The following is a 17863-nucleotide window of genomic DNA, read 5'->3' as shown; positions in this document are numbered from 1 at the left end:
AAACACCAAAATCAGAAACTGTCACATTAAAAGAAAACAACGTAAGAAATTAAAGAAAAAGTCAAAAATCCAAAAAGGTACATTTCTAACAAACAGTCAAAGGTCAATAAATCCAGTTTACCCTCCTTTCGGGTGTTTTTTTTTTTTGTTTTTTTAATTTTCTTCTTATTTATTTAAAAAAATATTAGAAAAAAAAAAAAAAAGAAAATTAGATTTTTGATCAGTTTCTGTAAAGTGCATTTTTTTAAGGTGCTTTAAAATGAGTGCATTATGTTTAGGGGAGTGGGGGAGGGAACACACGTTCTCCCCCTCCTCCCTGGCTCTGGGTGGGATTACACCCACCCCCTCCTTTTCTAAGTCTCTGCCCCCCTCGTGCGGAGGGAAGGGTAAAGTTTGCAGTGCAGAACAACTGCCGAAAACAAGAGAAGAAGTCGGCAGCTTAGGTAAAGATGGCGTCAGAGGAAGACGAGCGCCTCAGTAGTCGTCGATGGCTTCCATCTCGTTAGGGGAGCCGTGTAGGGAGTAACCTGGGGGAAAGACAACAATCGTCACTATAGCAACGGCTGGACCTTAGCAACTGGCCCCGAACAACTTCTCCAGCGCCCCCTAGCCTGAAGGACGAATTGCACACTACGGGCATGGGCCATTATGGCGGGCAGGGGGTCTGCTATGGGGCCGCTGACAGGGCAGGGGGTCACATATTAAAGGGCCGCTGACAGCGCCGGGGGCACGGGACCACCTACCCAGGATGCTGGGGTCTGAGTGTAACATGTGGATGCGCCTCTTCATCTTGCTGCTCTGGACGTCGTATCCGCTGCTCGGCTTGGAATTCTGGGGTGGTGGAAACATGGAGGGCGCTAACCAGGCGGCTTCCTGCAGGGGGAGAGAGCGAGCGGGAGGCATCATGGCGTGGCACGGCTACTCCTCACTTTACACAGTCTCCATACCGTGCACGCAGCTTTGGGTGTGACTGGAGGACGCACCTGCTGACGTTGGCTGGCTTTGTACTTTGCTCGTCGTTCTAAGAACTGTTTAGCGAATTCTTTGGCTTCAAGTGTTTCCCCAAGACAGGAGCGGATGTAATCATGGACGTCGTACGGAGACTCGAGCTCCTTCAGGAAGGCCACTAATGTGGGGACTGTGGAGAGAGGACAGTGTTAGGAGGAGGGCGGCGGCAGAGGAGCAGCGGCAGAAGAGCGGCGGCAGAAGAGCGGCGGCAGAGGGAGGCGGCAGAGGAGCGGACAGAGGGGCGGACAGAGGGGCGGACAGAGGGGCGGACAGAGGGGCGGACAGAGGGGCGGACAGAGGGGCGGACAGAGGGGCGGCGGCAGAGGAGCGGCGGCAGAGGAGCAGCGGCAGAGGAGCAGCGGCAGAGGGGCGGCCACAGAGGGCGGCCACAGAGGGCGGCCACAGAGGAGCGGCCACAGAGGGGCGGCAGAGGAGCGGCGGCAGAAGAGCGGCGGCAGAAGAGCGGCGGCAGAGGAGCGGACAGAGGGGCGGACAGAGGGGCGGACAGAGGGGCGGACAGAGGGGCGGACAGAGGGGCGGACAGAGGGGCGGCGGCAGAGGAGCGGCGGCAGAGGAGCGGCGGCAGAGGAGCGGCGGCAGAGGAGCAGCGGCAGAGGGGCGGCCACAGAGGGCGGCCACAGAGGGCGGCCACAGAGGGCGGCCACAGAGGGCGGCCACAGAGGGCGGCCACAGAGGGCGGCCACAGAGGGCGGCCACAGAGGAGCGGCCACAGAGGGGCGGCAGAGGAGCGGCGGCAGAGGGGCGGCAGAGGAGCGGCGGCAGAGGGGCGGCCACAGAGGGCGGCCACAGAGGGCGGCAGAGGAGCGGCCACAGAGGAGCTGCCACAGAGGGCGGCCGCAGAGGGCGGCCGAGGAGCGGCCGCAGAGGAGCTGCCGCAGAGGAGCTGCCGCAGAGGAGCGGCCGCAGAGGAGCGGCCGCAGAGGAGCGGCCGCAGAGGGGCGGCCGCAGAGGGCGGCCGCAGAGGGCGGCCGAGGAGCTGCCACAGAGGAGCGGCCACAGAGGAGCGGCCGCAGAGGAGCGGCCGCAGAGGAGCGGCCGCAGAGGAGCGGCCGCAGAGGGGCGGCAGGTTCGCAGAGGGGCGGCCGCAGAGGGGCGGCCGCAGAGGGGCGGCCGCGGAGGGGCGGCCGCGGAGGGGCGGCCGCGGAGGGGCGGCCGCGGAGGGGCGGCCGCGGAGGGGCGGCCGCGGAGGGGCGGCCGCGGAGGGGCGGCCGCGGAGGGGCGGCCGCGGAGGGGCGGCCGCGGAGGGGCGGCCGCGGAGGGGCGGCCGCGGAGGGGCGGCCGCGGAGGGGCGGCCGCGGAGGGGCGGCCGCGGAGGGGCGGCCGCGGAGGGGCGGCCGCGGAGGGGCGGCCGCGGAGGGGCGGCCGCGGAGGGGCGGCCGCGGAGGGGCGGCCGCGGAGGGGCGGCCACAGAGGGGCGGCCACAGAGGGGCGGCCACAGAGGGGCGGCCACAGAGGAGCGGCAGAGTAGCGATCACAGAGCACGGCGCAGTATCTCACCGTCCAGGTTGTTGGATGTGTTCAGGATGTGTAACATTTGCTCGCACCACTGAGTGAATCCATCTGAAGGCTTAATTCCCTGCAGTAGTTTCAGGAGCTTCTCCTCGTCATCTGTTTTCTTGCGCCGGGCGGAAACAGCATAAGAGTCACTGGGGGTGAGAGGAGTGACGCAGGGTTACCGGGGGTGGGGATGAGAGGAGTGACGCAGGGTTACCGGGGGTGGGGATGAGAGGAGTGACGCAGGGTTACCGGGGGTGGGGATGAGAGGAGTGACGCAGGGTTACCGGGGGTGGGGATGAGAGGAGTGACGCAGGGTTACCGGGGGTGGGGATGAGAGGAGTGACGCAGGGTTACCGGGGGTGGGGATGAGAGGAGTGACGCAGGGTTACCGGGGGTGGGGATGAGAGGAGTGACGCAGGGTTACCGGGGGTGGGGATGAGAGGAGTGACGCAGGGTTACCGGGGGTGGGGATGAGAGGAGTGACGCAGGGTTACCGGGGGTGGGGATGAGAGGAGTGACGCAGGGTTACCGGGAGTGGGGATGAGAGGAGTGACGCAGGGTTACCGGAGGTGGGGATGAGAGGAGTGACGCAGGGTTACCGGGGGTGGGGATGAGAAGAGTGACGCAGGGTTACCGGGGGTGGGGATGAGAGGAGTGACGCAGGGTTACCGGGGGTGGGGATGAGAGGAGTGACGCAGGGTTACCGGGGGTGGGGATGAGAGGAGTGACGCAGGGTTACCGGGGGTGGGGATGAGAGGAGTGACGCAGGGTGACCGGGGGTGGGGATGAGAGGAGTGACGCAGGGTTACCGGGGGTGGGGATGAGAGGAGTGACGCAGGGTTACCGGGGGTGGGGATGAGAGGAGTGACGCAGGGTTACCGGGGGTGGGGATGAGAGGAGTGACGCAGGGTTACCGGGGGTGGGGATGAGAGGAGTGACGCAGGGTTACCGGGGGTGGGGATGAGAGGAGTGACGCAGGGTTACCGGGGGTGGGGATGAGAGGAGTGACGCAGGATTACCGGGGGTGGGGATGAGAGGAGTGACGCAGGGTTACCGGGGGTGGGGATGAGAGGAGTGACGCAGGGTTACCGGGGGTGGGGATGAGAGGAGTGACGCAGGGTTACCGGGGGTGGGGATGAGAGGAGTGACGCAGGGTTACCGAGGGTGGGGATGAGAGGAGTGACGCAGGGTTACCGGGGGTGGGTGGAGTGACGCAGGGTTACCGGGGGCGGGTGGAGTGACGCAGGGTTACCGGGGGCGGGTGGAGTGACGCAGGGTTACCGGGGGCGGGAGGAGTGACGCAGGGTTACCGGGGGCGGGAGGAGTGACGCAGGGTTACCGGGGGCGGGTGGAGTGACGCAGGGTTACGAGGGTATAGCGGCACGGGAAGTGGACAGTACTCACGTCAGTGATGGGCTACTTCTGCTGTTCCTTAGGCCTCTGCTACTCGCCCCAGTTTTGACACTTTCCTCCCAGGGGCTCTTCTCCAGCCCGCCCCACAGAGATCCTGAGTCAGACCCCCACTGTGAGGGAATGATGGGGGCACCAGACATCCCAAGACCTCCATGCTGTGGAGGAGGACAAAGTCAATGCCAATGTAGCCACACGAGCCCGGTGATCCGACAGCCACATCCACCAGCAACCCACCGTTCTTGACGACTGCGCTCTCTGCTTCAGCATCTGCCCCTCGCGCTCCTGCATTTCCAGCATGGCTTTGAGAGAGACCCCTTTCCCGTGAGTGGACCACATCGGCGATGAGGACGACGACTGCCCGCTCTGCTGGATCAGCTTCAGAAGCAGTTCTTGCTGTTGACGACACTGGAGAAAGCAGAGGGATCAGGACCTCTGTGTAAGGAAGCTGCAGGGTCCGGGGAGAGAACGAGGACCACTCACCTGCTTCCTCCTGTACATCTCCTCCTCGTCCCGGCGCTTCTGCTCCTCCTGGCGTCGTTTCTCCTCCCTCCTCTTCCTCTCTTCCTCCTCTCTCTTGGCCCTGAGTTCTGCTTCTCTGCGCTCCTGCAACTGAGAGCCCCCGTTATAAGTACCGCGCAGCCCCCCATGCCCACCGTGTCCATGTGCAGACGTCGATACCTTCTGTTGCAGTTGCAGCTGCTCCAATATTGGCCCCTGAGATACGGCAGTCACTGGCAGGTCCCACAGCGCGGAGTCCCCACCTGGCGGAGGACAGAGGGTTAATGGCCGGATGGCGGGGTCTGTGCCCCCCGGGCAGACCTCAAGCCGGAGCCTCGCCACTTACCTGCTGTCGGTGTGTTTGAGGTATTCAGATCCCATAAGGATCCAGTGTCTGGCACAGAGAGAGATCGGTTCATAGAGGGGAGGAGGGCAGAGTCGGACCCCCTGCAGGATGGCACAGAAGAGTTAACAGACAGAAGTCCGGACACATCAACCAGAGAGAGGACAGAGTAAGGAGGAGGTAGGGCTCAAGCAAGGGAGGTCCTCCTGTCCGCCCTGGGGGAGCCAGGGGCTGCGCTCAGCCTGACACTACTGTGGGGGGCTTTACAAGCAGCAACTACCCCCATCATGCTCTACGGGATGCATGCAGATTATTAACCCCGCATGCAGAACATTTATCCAACCCGTCAGCGCCCAGCTCAGTCCGTATACATAACAGAAGGCGTCAGTCACTGACTAGTGTCTGTAGCGGGAGTAGTAACAGGCCTGACGGGTGGAAGGACGACACTACCTGGATTTTGAGGGGTTCAGTTGCTGGAGAAACAGTGTCAACTGCTGCTGTTGCTGAGCGGTTAGATCACTGGTTTTCTGCTGAGAGTACTGCTGCCTGCAGGCGACACAGAGCATTACAGATCTGCGGGACGAGCATACGCTGCAGGGGGTGAAGGCGCTCAGACGATGAGTGGGACGAGCCTACGCTGCAGGGGGTGAAGGCGCTCAGACGATGAGCGGGACGAGCCTACGCTGCAGGGAGTAAAGGAGTACAGAGACGAGCCTACGCTGCAGGGGGTGAAGGAGCTCAGACGATGAGCGGGACGAGCCTACGCTGCAGGGGGTGAAGGAGCTCAGACGATGAGCGGGGCGAGCCTACGCTGCAGGGGGTGAAGGAGCTCAGACGATGAGCGGGACGAGCCTACGCTGCAGGGGGTGAAGGAGCTCAGACGATGAGCGGGACGAGCCTACGCTGCAGGGGGTGAAGGAGCTCAGACGATGAGCGGGACGAGCCTACGCTGCAGGGGGTGAAGGCGCTCAGACGATGAGCGGGACGAGCCTACGCTGCAGGGGGTGAAGGCGCTCAGACGATGAGCGGGACGAGCCTACGCTGCAGGGGGTGAAGGCGCTCAGACAATGAGCGGGACGAGCCTACGCTGCAGGGGGTGAAGGAGTACAGAGACGAGCCTACGCTGCAGAGAGTGAAGGTGCTCAGACGATGAGCGGGACGAGCCTACGCTGCAGGGGGTGAAGGAGCTCAGACGATGAGCGGGACGAGCCTACGCTGCAGGGAGTGAAGGCGCTCAGACGATCAGCGGGACGAGCCTACGCTGCAGGGAGTGAAGGCGCTCAGACGATCAGCGGGACGAGCCTACGCTACATGGGGTGAAGGCGCTCAGACGATGAGCGGGACGAGCCTAGGCTGCAGGGGGTGAAGGCGCTCAGACGATCAGCGGGATGAGCCTACGCTGCAGGGGGTGAAGGCGCTCAGACGATCAGTGGGATGAGCCTACGCTGCAGGGGGTGAAGGAGCTCAGACGATGAGCGGGACGAGCCTACGCTGCAGGGGGTGAAGGTGCTCAGACGATGAGCGGGACGAGCCTACGCTGCAGGGAGTGAAGGCGCTCAGACGATCAGCGGGACGAGCCTACGCTGCAGGGGGTGAAGGCGCTCAGACGATCAGCGGGATGAGCCTACGCTGCAGGGGGTGAAGGCGCTCAGACGATCAGTGGGATGAGCCAACGCTGCAGGGGGTGAAGGAGCTCAGACGATGAGCGGGACGAGCCTACGCTGCAGGGGGTGAAGGTGCTCAGACGATGAGCGGGACGAGCCTACGCTGCAGGGGGTGAAGGCGCTCAGACGATGAGCGGGACGAGCCTACGCTGCAGGGGGTGAAGGCGCTCAGACGATGAGCGGGACGAGCCTACGCTGCAGGGGGTGAAGGCGCTCAGACGATCAGCGGGACGAGCCTAGGCTGCAGGGGGTGAAGGCGCTCAGACGATCAGGGGGACGAGCCTACGCTGCAGGGGGTAAAGGTGCTCAGACGATGAGCCTACGCTGCAGGGAGTGAAGGTGCTCAGACGAGCGGGACGAGCCTACGCTGCAGGGAGTAAAAGTGCTCAGACGATGAGCGGGACGAGCCTAAACTGCAGGGGGTAAAGGCGCTCAGACGAAGAGCCTATGCTGCAGGAATAATGGGGCGTAGAGACGATGTGTGGGAAGAGCCTATGCTGCAGGAATAATGGGGCACAGACGATGTGCAGGAAGAGCCTATGCTGCAGGAATAATGGGGCACAGACGATGTGCAGGAAGAGCCTATGCTGCAGGAATAATGGGGTGTAGAGACGATGTGCAGGAAGAGCCTATGCTGCAGGAATAATGGGGCGTAGAGACGATGTGCAGGAAGAGCCTATGCTGCAGGAATAATGGGGTGTAGAGACGATGTGCGGGAAGAGCCTATGCTGCAGGAATAATGGGGCGTAGAGACGATGTGCGGGAAGAGCCTATGCTGCAGGAATAATGGGGCGTAGAGACGATGTGTGGGAAGAGCCTATGCTGCAGGAATAATGGGGCACAGACGATGTGCAGGAAGAGCCTATGCTGCAGGAATAATGGGGCACAGACGATGTGTGGGAAGAGCCTATGCTGCAGGAATAATGGGGTGTAGAGACGATGTGCAGGAAGAGCCTATGCTGCAGGAATAATGGGGCACAGACGATGTGTGGGAAGAGCCTATGCTGCAGGAATAATGGGGCGTAGAGACGATGTGTGGGAAGAGCCTATGCTGCAGGAATAATGGGGCGTAGAGACCATGTGCGGGAAGAGCCTATGCTGCAGGAATAATGGAGCACAGACGATGTGCAGGAAGAGCCTATGCTGCAGGAATAATGGGGTGTAGAGACGATGTGCAGGAAGAGCCTATGCTGCAGGAATAATGGGGTGTAGAGACGATGTGCAGGAAGAGCCTATGCTGCAGGAATAATGGGGTGTAAAGACGATGTGTGGGAAGAGCCTATGCTGCAGGAATAATGGGGCGTAGAGATTATGTGCAGGAAGAGCCTATGCTGCAGGAATAATGGGGTGTAAAGACAATGTGCGGGAAGAGCCTATGCTGCAGGAATAATGGGGCACAGACGATGTGTGGGAAGAGCCTATGCTGCAGGAATAATGGGGCGCAGAGACGATGTGCAGGAAGAGCCTATGCTGCAGGAATAATGGGGTGTAGAGACGATGTGTGGGAAGAGCCTATGCTGCAGGAATAATGGGGCGTAGAGACGATGTGCAGGAAGAGCCTATGCTGCAGGAATAATGGGGCGTAGAGACAATGTGCAGGAAGAGCCTATGCTGCAGGAATAATGGGGCACAGACGATGTGCGGGAAGAGCCTATGCTGCAGGAATAATGGGGCATAGAGACAATGTGCGGGAAGAGCCTATGCTGCAGGAATAATGGGGCACAGACGATGTGCGGGAAGAGCCTATGCTGCAGGAATAATGGGGCACAGACGATGTGCGGGAAGAGCCTATGCTGCAGGAATAATGGGGCGTAGAGACAATGTGCAGGAAGAGCCTATGCTGCAGGAATAATGGGGCACAGACGATGTGCGGGAAGAGCCTATGCTGCAGGAATAATGGGGCACAGAGACAATGTGCGGGAAGAGCCTATGCTGCAGGAATAATGGGGCGTAGAGACGATGTGCAGGAAGAGCCTATGCTGCAGGAATAATGGGGCGTAGACACAATGTGCGGGAAGAGCCTATGCTGCAGGAATAATGGGGCGCAGACGATGTGTGGGAAGAGCCTATGCTGCAGGAATAATGGGGCGTACAGACGATGTGCGGGAAGAGCCTATGCTGCAGGAATAATGGGGCGTAGAGACGATGTGCGGGAAGAGCCTATGCTGCAGGAATAATGGGGCGTAGAGACGATGTGCAGGAAGAGCCTATGCTGCAGGAATAATGGGGCACAGACGATGTGCGGGAAGAGCCTATGCTGCAGGAATAATGGGGTGTAGAGACGATGTGTGGGAAGAGCCTATGCTGCAGGAATAATGGGGTGTAGAGACGATGTGTGGGAAGAGCCTATGCTGCAGGAATAATGGGGTGTAGAGACGATGTGTGGGAAGAGCCTATGCTGCAGGAATAATGGGGCGTAGAGACTATGTGCAGGAAGAGCCTATGCTGCAGGAATAATGGGGCGTAGAGACGATGTGTGGGAAGAGCCTATGCTGCAGGAATAATGGGGCGTAGAGACGATGTGTGGGAAGAGCCTATGCTGCAGGAATAATGGGGCGTAGAGACGATGTGTGGGAAGAGCCTATGCTGCAGGAATAATGGGGCACAGACGATGTGCAGGAAGAGCCTATGCTGCAGGAATAATGGGGCACAGACGATGTGCAGGAAGAGCCTATGCTGCAGGAATAATGGGGCGTAGAGACGATGTGTGGGAAGAGCCTATGCTGCAGGAATAATGGGGTGTAGAGACGATGTGTGGGAAGAGCCTATGCTGCAGGAATAATGGGGCACAGACGATGTGCAGGAAGAGCCTATGCTGCAGGAATAATGGGGCGTAGAGACGATGTGTGGGAAGAGCCTATGCTGCAGGAATAATGGGGCGTAGAGACGATGTGTGGGAAGAGCCTATGCTGCAGGAATAATGGGGTGTAGAGACGATGTGTGGGAAGAGCCTATGCTGCAGGAATAATGGGGCGCAGACGATGTGCGGGAAGAGCCTATGCTGCAGGAATAATGGGGCGCAGACGATGTGCGGGAAGAGCCTATGCTGCAGGAATAATGGGGCGCAGACGATGTGCGGGAAGAGCCTATGCTGCAGGAATAATGGGGCGTAGAGACGATGTGTGGGAAGAGCCTATGCTGCAGGAATAATGGGGTGTAGAGACGATGTGAGGGAAGAGCCTATGCTGCAGGAATAATGGGGCGTAGAGACTATGTGCGGGAAGAGCCTATGCTGCAGGAATAATGGGGCGCAGACGATGTGCGGGAAGAGCCTATGCTGCAGGAATAATGGGGTGTAGAGACGATGTGCGGGAAGAGCCTATGCTGCAGGAATAATGGGGCACAGAGACGATGTGTGGGAAGAGCCTATGCTGCAGGAATAATGGGGCGTAGAGACGATGTGTGGGAAGAGCCTATGCTGCAGGAATAATGGGGCACAGACGATGTGTGGGAAGAGCCTATGCTGCAGGAATAATGGGGCGTAGAGACGATGTGCGGGAAGAGCCTATGCTGCAGGAATAATGGGGCACAGAGACGATGTGTGGGAAGAGCCTATGCTGCAGGAATAATGGGGCGTAGAGACGATGTGCAGGAAGAGCCTATGCTGCAGGAATAATGGGGCACAGACGATGTGTGGGAAGAGCCTATGCTGCAGGAATAATGGGGCACAGACGATGTGCAGGAAGAGCCTATGCTGCAGGAATAATGGGGTGTAGAGACGATGTGTGGGAAGAGCCTATGCTGCAGGAATAATGGGGTGTAGAGACGATGTGCGGGAAGAACCTATGCTGCAGGAATAATGGGGCACAGAGACGATGTGTGGGAAGAGCCTATGCTGCAGGAATAATGGGGCACAGAGACGATGTGCGGGAAGAGCCTATGCTGCAGGAATAATGGGGCGCAGACGATGTGTGGGAAGAGCCTATGCTGCAGGAATAATGGGGTGTAGAGACGATGTGTGGGAAGAGCCTATGCTGCAGGAATAATGGGGCGTAGAGACTATGTGTGGGAAGAGCCTATGCTGCAGGAATAATGGGGTGTAGAGACGATGTGCGGGAAGAGCCTATGCTGCAGGAATAATGGGGCGTAGAGACGATGTGTGGGAAGAGCCTATGCTGCAGGAATAATGGGGCGTAGAGACGATGTGCGGGAAGAGCCTATGCTGCAGGAATAATGGGGCGTAGAGACGATGTGTGGGAAGAGCCTATGCTGCAGGAATAATGGGGCGTAGAGACGATGTGCGGGAAGAGCCTATGCTGCAGGAATAATGGGGCGTAGAGACGATGTGTGGGAAGAGCCTATGCTGCAGGAATAATGGGGCGTAGAGACGATGTGCAGGAAGAGCCTATGCTGCAGGAATAATGGGGCGCAGACGATGTGTGGGAAGAGCCTATGCTGCAGGAATAATGGGGCGTACAGACGATGTGCAGGAAGAGCCTATGCTGCAGGAATAATGGGGTGTAGAGACGATGTGCGGGAAGAGCCTATGCTGCAGGAATAATGGGGCATAGAGACGATGTGTGGGAAGAGCCTATGCTGCAGGAATAATGGGGCATAGAGACGATGTGTGGGAAGAGCCTATGCTGCAGGAATAATGGGGCGTACAGACGATGTGCAGGAAGAGCCTATGCTGCAGGAATAATGGGGCGCAGACGATGTGTGGGAAGAGCCTATGCTGCAGGAATAATGGGGCGCAGACGATGTGCAGGAAGAGCCTATGCTGCAGGAATAATGGGGTGTAGAGACGATGTGCGGGAAGAGCCTATGCTGCAGGAATAATGGGGCATAGAGACGATGTGTGGGAAGAGCCTATGCTGCAGGAATAATGGGGCATAGAGACGATGTGCAGGAAGAGCCTATGCTGCAGGAATAATGGGGCGTAGAGACGATGTGTGGGAAGAGCCTATGCTGCAGGAATAATGGGGCATAGAGACGATGTGTGGGAAGAGCCTATGCTGCAGGAATAATGGGGCGTACAGACGATGTGAGGGAAGAGCCTATGCTGCAGGAATAATGGGGCACAGACGATGTGCGGGAAGAGCCTATGCTGCAGGAATAATGGGGCGCAGACGATGTGTGGGAAGAGCCTATGCTGCAGGAATAATGGGGCGTACAGACGATGTGCAGGAAGAGCCTATGCTGCAGGAATAATGGGGCGCAGACGATGTGCAGGAAGAGCCTATGCTGCAGGAATAATGGGGTGTAGAGACGATGTGTGGGAAGAGCCTATGCTGCAGGAATAATGGGGCACAGAGACGATGTGCGGGAAGAGCCTATGCTGCAGGAATAATGGGGCACAGACGATGTGCGGGAAGAGCCTATGCTGCAGGAATAATGGGGCACAGACGATGTGCAGGAAGAGCCTATGCTGCAGGAATAATGGGGTGTAGAGACGATGTGCGGGAAGAGCCTATGCTGCAGGAATAATGGGGTGTAGAGACGATGTGTGGGAAGAGCCTATGCTGCAGGAATAATGGGGCGTAGAGACGATGTGCAGGAAGAGCCTATGCTGCAGGAATAATGGGGTGTAGAGACGATGTGTGGGAAGAGCCTATGCTGCAGGAATAATGGGGCACAGAGACGATGTGCAGGAAGAGCCTATGCTGCAGGAATAATGGGGTGTAGAGACGATGTGTGGGAAGAGCCTATGCTGCAGGAATAATGGGGCGTAGAGACAATGTGCAGGAAGAGCCTATGCTGCAGGAATAATGGGGCACAGAGACGATGTGCAGGAAGAGCCTATGCTGCAGGAATAATGGGGTGTAGAGACGATGTGCGGGAAGAGCCTATGCTGCAGGAATAATGGGGTGTAGAGACGATGTGTGGGAAGAGCCTATGCTGCAGGAATAATGGGGCGTACAGACGATGTGCAGGAAGAGCCTATGCTGCAGGAATAATGGGGCGCAGACGATGTGTGGGAAGAGCCTATGCTGCAGGAATAATGGGGCGTAGAGACGATGTGCAGAAAGAGCCTATGCTGCAGGAATAATGGGGTGTAGAGACGATGTGCAGGAAGAGCCTATGCTGCAGGAATAATGGGGTGTAAAGACAATGTGCGGGAAGAGCCTATGCTGCAGGAATAATGGGGCGTAGAGACGATGTGCAGGAAGAGCCTATGCTGCAGGAATAATGGGGCGTAGAGACGATGTGTGGGAAGAGCCTATGCTGCAGGAATAATGGGGCGTAGAGACGATGTGTGGGAAGAGCCTATGCTGCAGGAATAATGGGGCGTAGAGACGATGTGCAGGAAGAGCCTATGCTGCAGGAATAATGGGGTGTAGAGACGATGTGCGGGAAGAGCCTATGCTGCAGGAATAATGGGGCGTACAGACGATGTGCAGGAAGAGCCTATGCTGCAGGAATAATGGGGTGTAGACACGATGTGCAGGAAGAGCCTATGCTGCAGGAATAATAGGGTGTAGAGACGATGTGCAGGAAGAGCCTATGCTGCAGGAATAATGGGGTGTAGAGACGATGTGCGGGAAGAGCCTATGCTGCAGGAATAATGGGGTGTAGAGACGATGTGTGGGAAGAGCCTATGCTGCAGGAATAATGGGGCACAGAGATGATGTGCAGGAAGAGCCTATGCTGCAGGAATAATGGGGCGTAGAGACGATGTGTGGGAAGAGCCTATGCTGCAGGAATAATGGGGTGTAGAGACGATGTGCAGGAAGAGCCTATGCTGCAGGAATAATGGGGCGTAGAGACGATGTGCAGGAAGAGCCTATGCTGCAGGAATAATGGGGTGTAGAGACGATGTGTGGGAAGAGCCTATGCTGCAGGAATAATGGGGCACAGAGACGATGTGCAGGAAGAGCCTATGCTGCAGGAATAATGGGGTGTAGAGACGATGTGCGGGAAGAGCCTATGCTGCAGGAATAATGGGGTGTAGAGACGATGTGCAAGAAGAGCCTATGCTGCAGGAATAATGGGGCACAGAGACGATGTGCAGGAAGAGCCTATGCTGCAGGAATAATGGGGCACAGACGATGTGTGGGAAGAGCCTATGCTGCAGGAATAATGGGGTGTAGAGACGATGTGCAAGAAGAGCCTATGCTGCAGGAATAATGGGGCACAGAGACGATGTGCAGGAAGAGCCTATGCTGCAGGAATAATGGGGCACAGACGATGTGCAGGAAGAGCCTATGCTGCAGGAATAATGGGGTGTAGAGACGATGTGCAAGAAGAGCCTATGCTGCAGGAATAATGGGGCACAGAGACGATGTGCAGGAAGAGCCTATGCTGCAGGAATAATGGGGCACAGACGATGTGTGGGAAGAGCCTATGCTGCAGGAATAATGGGGCGTAGAGACGATGTGCAGGAAGAGCCTATGCTGCAGGAATAATGGGGTGTAGAGACGATGTGCGGGAAGAGCCTATGCTGCAGGAATAATGGGGCATAGAGACGATGTGTGGGAAGAGCCTATGCTGCAGGAATAATGGGGCATAGAGACGATGTGTGGGAAGAGCCTATGCTGCAGGAATAATGGGGCGTACAGACGATGTGCAGGAAGAGCCTATGCTGCAGGAATAATGGGGCGCAGACGATGTGTGGGAAGAGCCTATGCTGCAGGAATAATGGGGCGTAGAGACGATGTGTGGGAAGAGCCTATGCTGCAGGAATAATGGGGCACAGAGACGATGTGCAGGAAGAGCCTATGCTGCAGGAATAATGGGGTGTAGAGACGATGTGCGGGAAGAGCCTATGCTGCAGGAATAATGGGGCGTAGAGACGATGTGTGGGAAGAGCCTATGCTGCAGGAATAATGGGGCACAGACGATGTGCGGGAAGAGCCTATGCTGCAGGAATAATGGGGCACAGAGACGATGTGTGGGAAGAGCCTATGCTGCAGGAATAATGGGGCGTAGAGACGATGTGCAGGAAGAGCCTATGCTGCAGGAATAATGGGGTGTAGAGACGATGTGCGGGAAGAGCCTATGCTGCAGGAATAATGGGGCGTACAGACGATGTGCAGGAAGAGCCTATGCTGCAGGAATAATGGGGTGTAGAGACGATGTGCAGGAAGAGCCTATGCTGCAGGAATAATGGGGTGTAGAGACGATGTGCGGGAAGAGCCTATGCTGCAGGAATAATGGGGTGTAGAGACGATGTGTGGGAAGAGCCTATGCTGCAGGAATAATGGGGCATAGAGACGATGTGTGGGAAGAGCCTATGCTGCAGGAATAATGGGGTGTAGAGACGATGTGCAGGAAGAGCCTATGCTGCAGGAATAATGGGGCGTAGAGACGATGTGTGGGAAGAGCCTATGCTGCAGGAATAATGGGGCACAGACGATGTGCAGGAAGAGCCTATGCTGCAGGAATAATGGGGCACAGACGATGTGCGGGAAGAGCCTATGCTGCAGGAATAATGGGGTGTACAGACGATGTGTGGGAAGAGCCTATGCTGCAGGAATAATGGGGCGTAGAGACGATGTGTGGGAAGAGCCTATGCTGCAGGAATAATGGGGTGTAGAGACGATGTGTGGGAAGAGCCTATGCTGCAGGAATAATGTGGCGTAGAGACGATGTGTGGGAAGAGCCTATGCTGCAGGAATAATGGGGCACAGACGATGTGCAGGAAGAGCCTATGCTGCAGGAATAATGGGGCGTAGAGACGATGTGTGGGAAGAGCCTATGCTGCAGGAATAATGGGGTGTAGAGACGATGTGTGGGAAGAGCCTATGCTGCAGGAATAATGGGGTGTAGAGACGATGTGTGGGAAGAGCCTATGCTGCAGGAATAATGGGGCACAGACGATGTGCAGGAAGAGCCTATGCTGCAGGAATAATGGGGTGTAGAGACGATGTGTGGGAAGAGCCTATGCTGCAGGAATAATGGGGCGTAGAGACGATGTGTGGGAAGAGCCTATGCTGCAGGAATAATGGGGCACAGACGATGTGCAGGAAGAGCCTATGCTGCAGGAATAATGGGGTGTAGAGACGATGTGTGGGAAGAGCCTATGCTGCAGGAATAATGGGGCACAGACGATGTGCAGGAAGAGCCTATGCTGCAGGAATAATGGGGCGCAGACGATGTGCGGGAAGAGCCTATGCTGCAGGAATAATGGGGCGTAGAGACGATGTGTGGGAAGAGCCTATGCTGCAGGAATAATGGGGTGTAGAGATGATGTGTGGGAAGAGCCTATGCTGCAGGAATAATGGGGCGCAGACGATGTGTGGGAAGAGCCTATGCTGCAGGAATAATGGGGCGTAGAGACGATGTGCGGGAAGAGCCTATGCTGCAGGAATAATGGGGCACAGACGATGTGCAGGAAGAGCCTATGCTGCAGGAATAATGGGGTGTAGAGACGATGTGTGGGAAGAGCCTATGCTGCAGGAATAATGGGGCACAGACGATGTGCAGGAAGAGCCTATGCTGCAGGAATAATGGGGCGCAGAGACGATGTGTGGGAAGAGCCTATGCTGCAGGAATAATGGGGCGCAGACGATGTGCGGGAAGAGCCTATGCTGCAGGAATAATGGGGCGTAGAGACGATGTGTGGGAAGAGCCTATGCTGCAGGAATAATGGGGCGCAGACGATGTGCGGGAAGAGCCTATGCTGCAGGAATAATGGGGCGCAGAGACGATGTGTGGGAAGAGCCTATGCTGCAGGAATAATGGGGCGCAGACGATGTGCGGGAAGAGCCTATGCTGCAGGAATAATGGGGCGTAGAGATGATGTGTGGGAAGAGCCTATGCTGCAGGAATAATGGGGCGCAGACGATGTGCGGGAAGAGCCTATGCTGCAGGAATAATGGGGCGTAGAGACGATGTGCAGGAAGAGCCTATGCTGCAGGAATAATGGGGCGCAGACGATGTGTGGGAAGAGCCTATGCTGCAGGAATAATGGGGTGTAGAGACGATGTGTGGGAAGAGCCTATGCTGCAGGAATAATGGGGCGTAGAGACGATGTGCGGGAAGAGCCTACGCTGCAGGAATAATGGGGCACAGAGACGATGTGTGGGAAGAGCCTATGCTGCAGGAATAATGGGGCGCAGACGATGTGCGGGAAGAGCCTATGCTGCAGGAATAATGGGGTGTAGAGACGATGTGCGGGAAGAGCCTATGCTGCAGGAATAATGGGGCGCAGACGATGTGCGGGAAGAGCCTATGCTGCAGGAATAATGGGGCGTAGAGACGATGTGTGGGAAGAGCCTATGCTGCAGGAATAATGGGGTGTAGAGACGATGTGAGGGAAGAGCCTATGCTGCAGGAATAATGGGGCGTAGAGACGATGAGCGGGAAGAGCCTATGCTGCAGGAATAATGGGGCGCAGACGATGTGCGGGAAGAGCCTATGCTGCAGGAATAATGGGGTGTAGAGACGATGTGCGGGAAGAGCCTATGCTGCAGGAATAATGGGGCACAGAGACGATGTGTGGGAAGAGCCTATGCTGCAGGAATAATGGGGCGTAGAGACGATGTGTGGGAAGAGCCTATGCTGCAGGAATAATGGGGCACAGACGATGTGTGGGAAGAGCCTATGCTGCAGGAATAATGGGGCGTAGAGACGATGTGCGGGAAGAGCCTATGCTGCAGGAATAATGGGGCGTACAGACGATGTGCAGGAAGAGCCTATGCTGCAGGAATAATGGGGCGCAGACGATGTGCGGGAAGAGCCTATGCTGCAGGAATAATGGGGTGTAGAGACGATGTGCGGGAAGAGCCTATGCTGCAGGAATAATGGGGCACAGAGACGATGTGTGGGAAGAGCCTATGCTGCAGGAATAATGGGGTGTAGAGACGATGTGTGGGAAGAGCCTATGCTGCAGGAATAATGGGGCGTAGAGACGATGTGCAGGAAGAGCCTATGCTGCAGGAATAATGGGGCACAGACGATGTGCAGGAAGAGCCTATGCTGCAGGAATAATGGGGTGTAGAGACGATGTGTGGGAAGAGCCTATGCTGCAGGAATAATGGGGCGTAGAGACAATGTGTGGGAAGAGCCTATGCTGCAGGAATAATGGGGCACAGACGATGTGCAGGAAGAGCCTATGCTGCAGGAATAATGGGGTGTAGAGACGATGTGTGGGAAGAGCCTATGCTGCAGGAATAATGGGGCACAGAGACGATGTGTGGGAAGAGCCTATGCTGCAGGAATAATGGGGTGTAGAGACGATGTGCGGGAAGAGCCTATGCTGCAGGAATAATGGGGCACAGAGACGATGTGCGGGAAGAGCCTATGCTGCAGGAATAATGGGGCGCAGACGATGTGTGGGAAGAGCCTATGCTGCAGGAATAATGGGGTGTAGAGACGATGTGTGGGAAGAGCCTATGCTGCAGGAATAATGGGGCGTAGAGACGATGTGTGGGAAGAGCCTATGCTGCAGGAATAATGGGGTGTAGAGACGATGTGCGGGAAGAGCCTATGCTGCAGGAATAATGGGGCGTAGAGACGATGTGTGGGAAGAGCCTAT

General features: G+C 57.1%; 1 protein-coding gene across 1 annotated transcript in view; it reads right to left on the bottom strand.

Moving 5' to 3' along the window:
- Window positions 1–80: 80 nt before the first annotated feature.
- Window positions 81–17863, bottom strand: part of GIGYF1 (GRB10 interacting GYF protein 1) — a gene marked incomplete at its 5' end in the record, with an annotated part of 98397 nt that continues 80614 nt past the window's right edge. The window contains 10 exons of the mRNA XM_073669203.1: window positions 81–527; window positions 744–873; window positions 984–1138; window positions 2527–2675; window positions 3931–4094; window positions 4174–4344; window positions 4420–4548; window positions 4618–4700; window positions 4784–4884; window positions 5231–5326. Coding sequence (XP_073525304.1) covers window positions 475–527; window positions 744–873; window positions 984–1138; window positions 2527–2675; window positions 3931–4094; window positions 4174–4344; window positions 4420–4548; window positions 4618–4700; window positions 4784–4884; window positions 5231–5326 — 1231 coding nt within the window. The remainder of the gene's footprint in view (window positions 528–743; window positions 874–983; window positions 1139–2526; window positions 2676–3930; window positions 4095–4173; window positions 4345–4419; window positions 4549–4617; window positions 4701–4783; window positions 4885–5230; window positions 5327–17863) is intronic.

Source organism: Phyllobates terribilis, unplaced genomic scaffold, assembly GCF_046119375.1.
Source record: "Phyllobates terribilis strain yellow unplaced genomic scaffold, ASM4611937v1 Scaffold_2905__1_contigs__length_100259, whole genome shotgun sequence".
Lineage (NCBI taxonomy): Eukaryota > Metazoa > Chordata > Amphibia > Anura > Dendrobatidae > Phyllobates > Phyllobates terribilis.
Note: the sequence above shows the minus strand (reverse complement) of the source record. Positions and strands in the feature narration are given on the sequence as shown.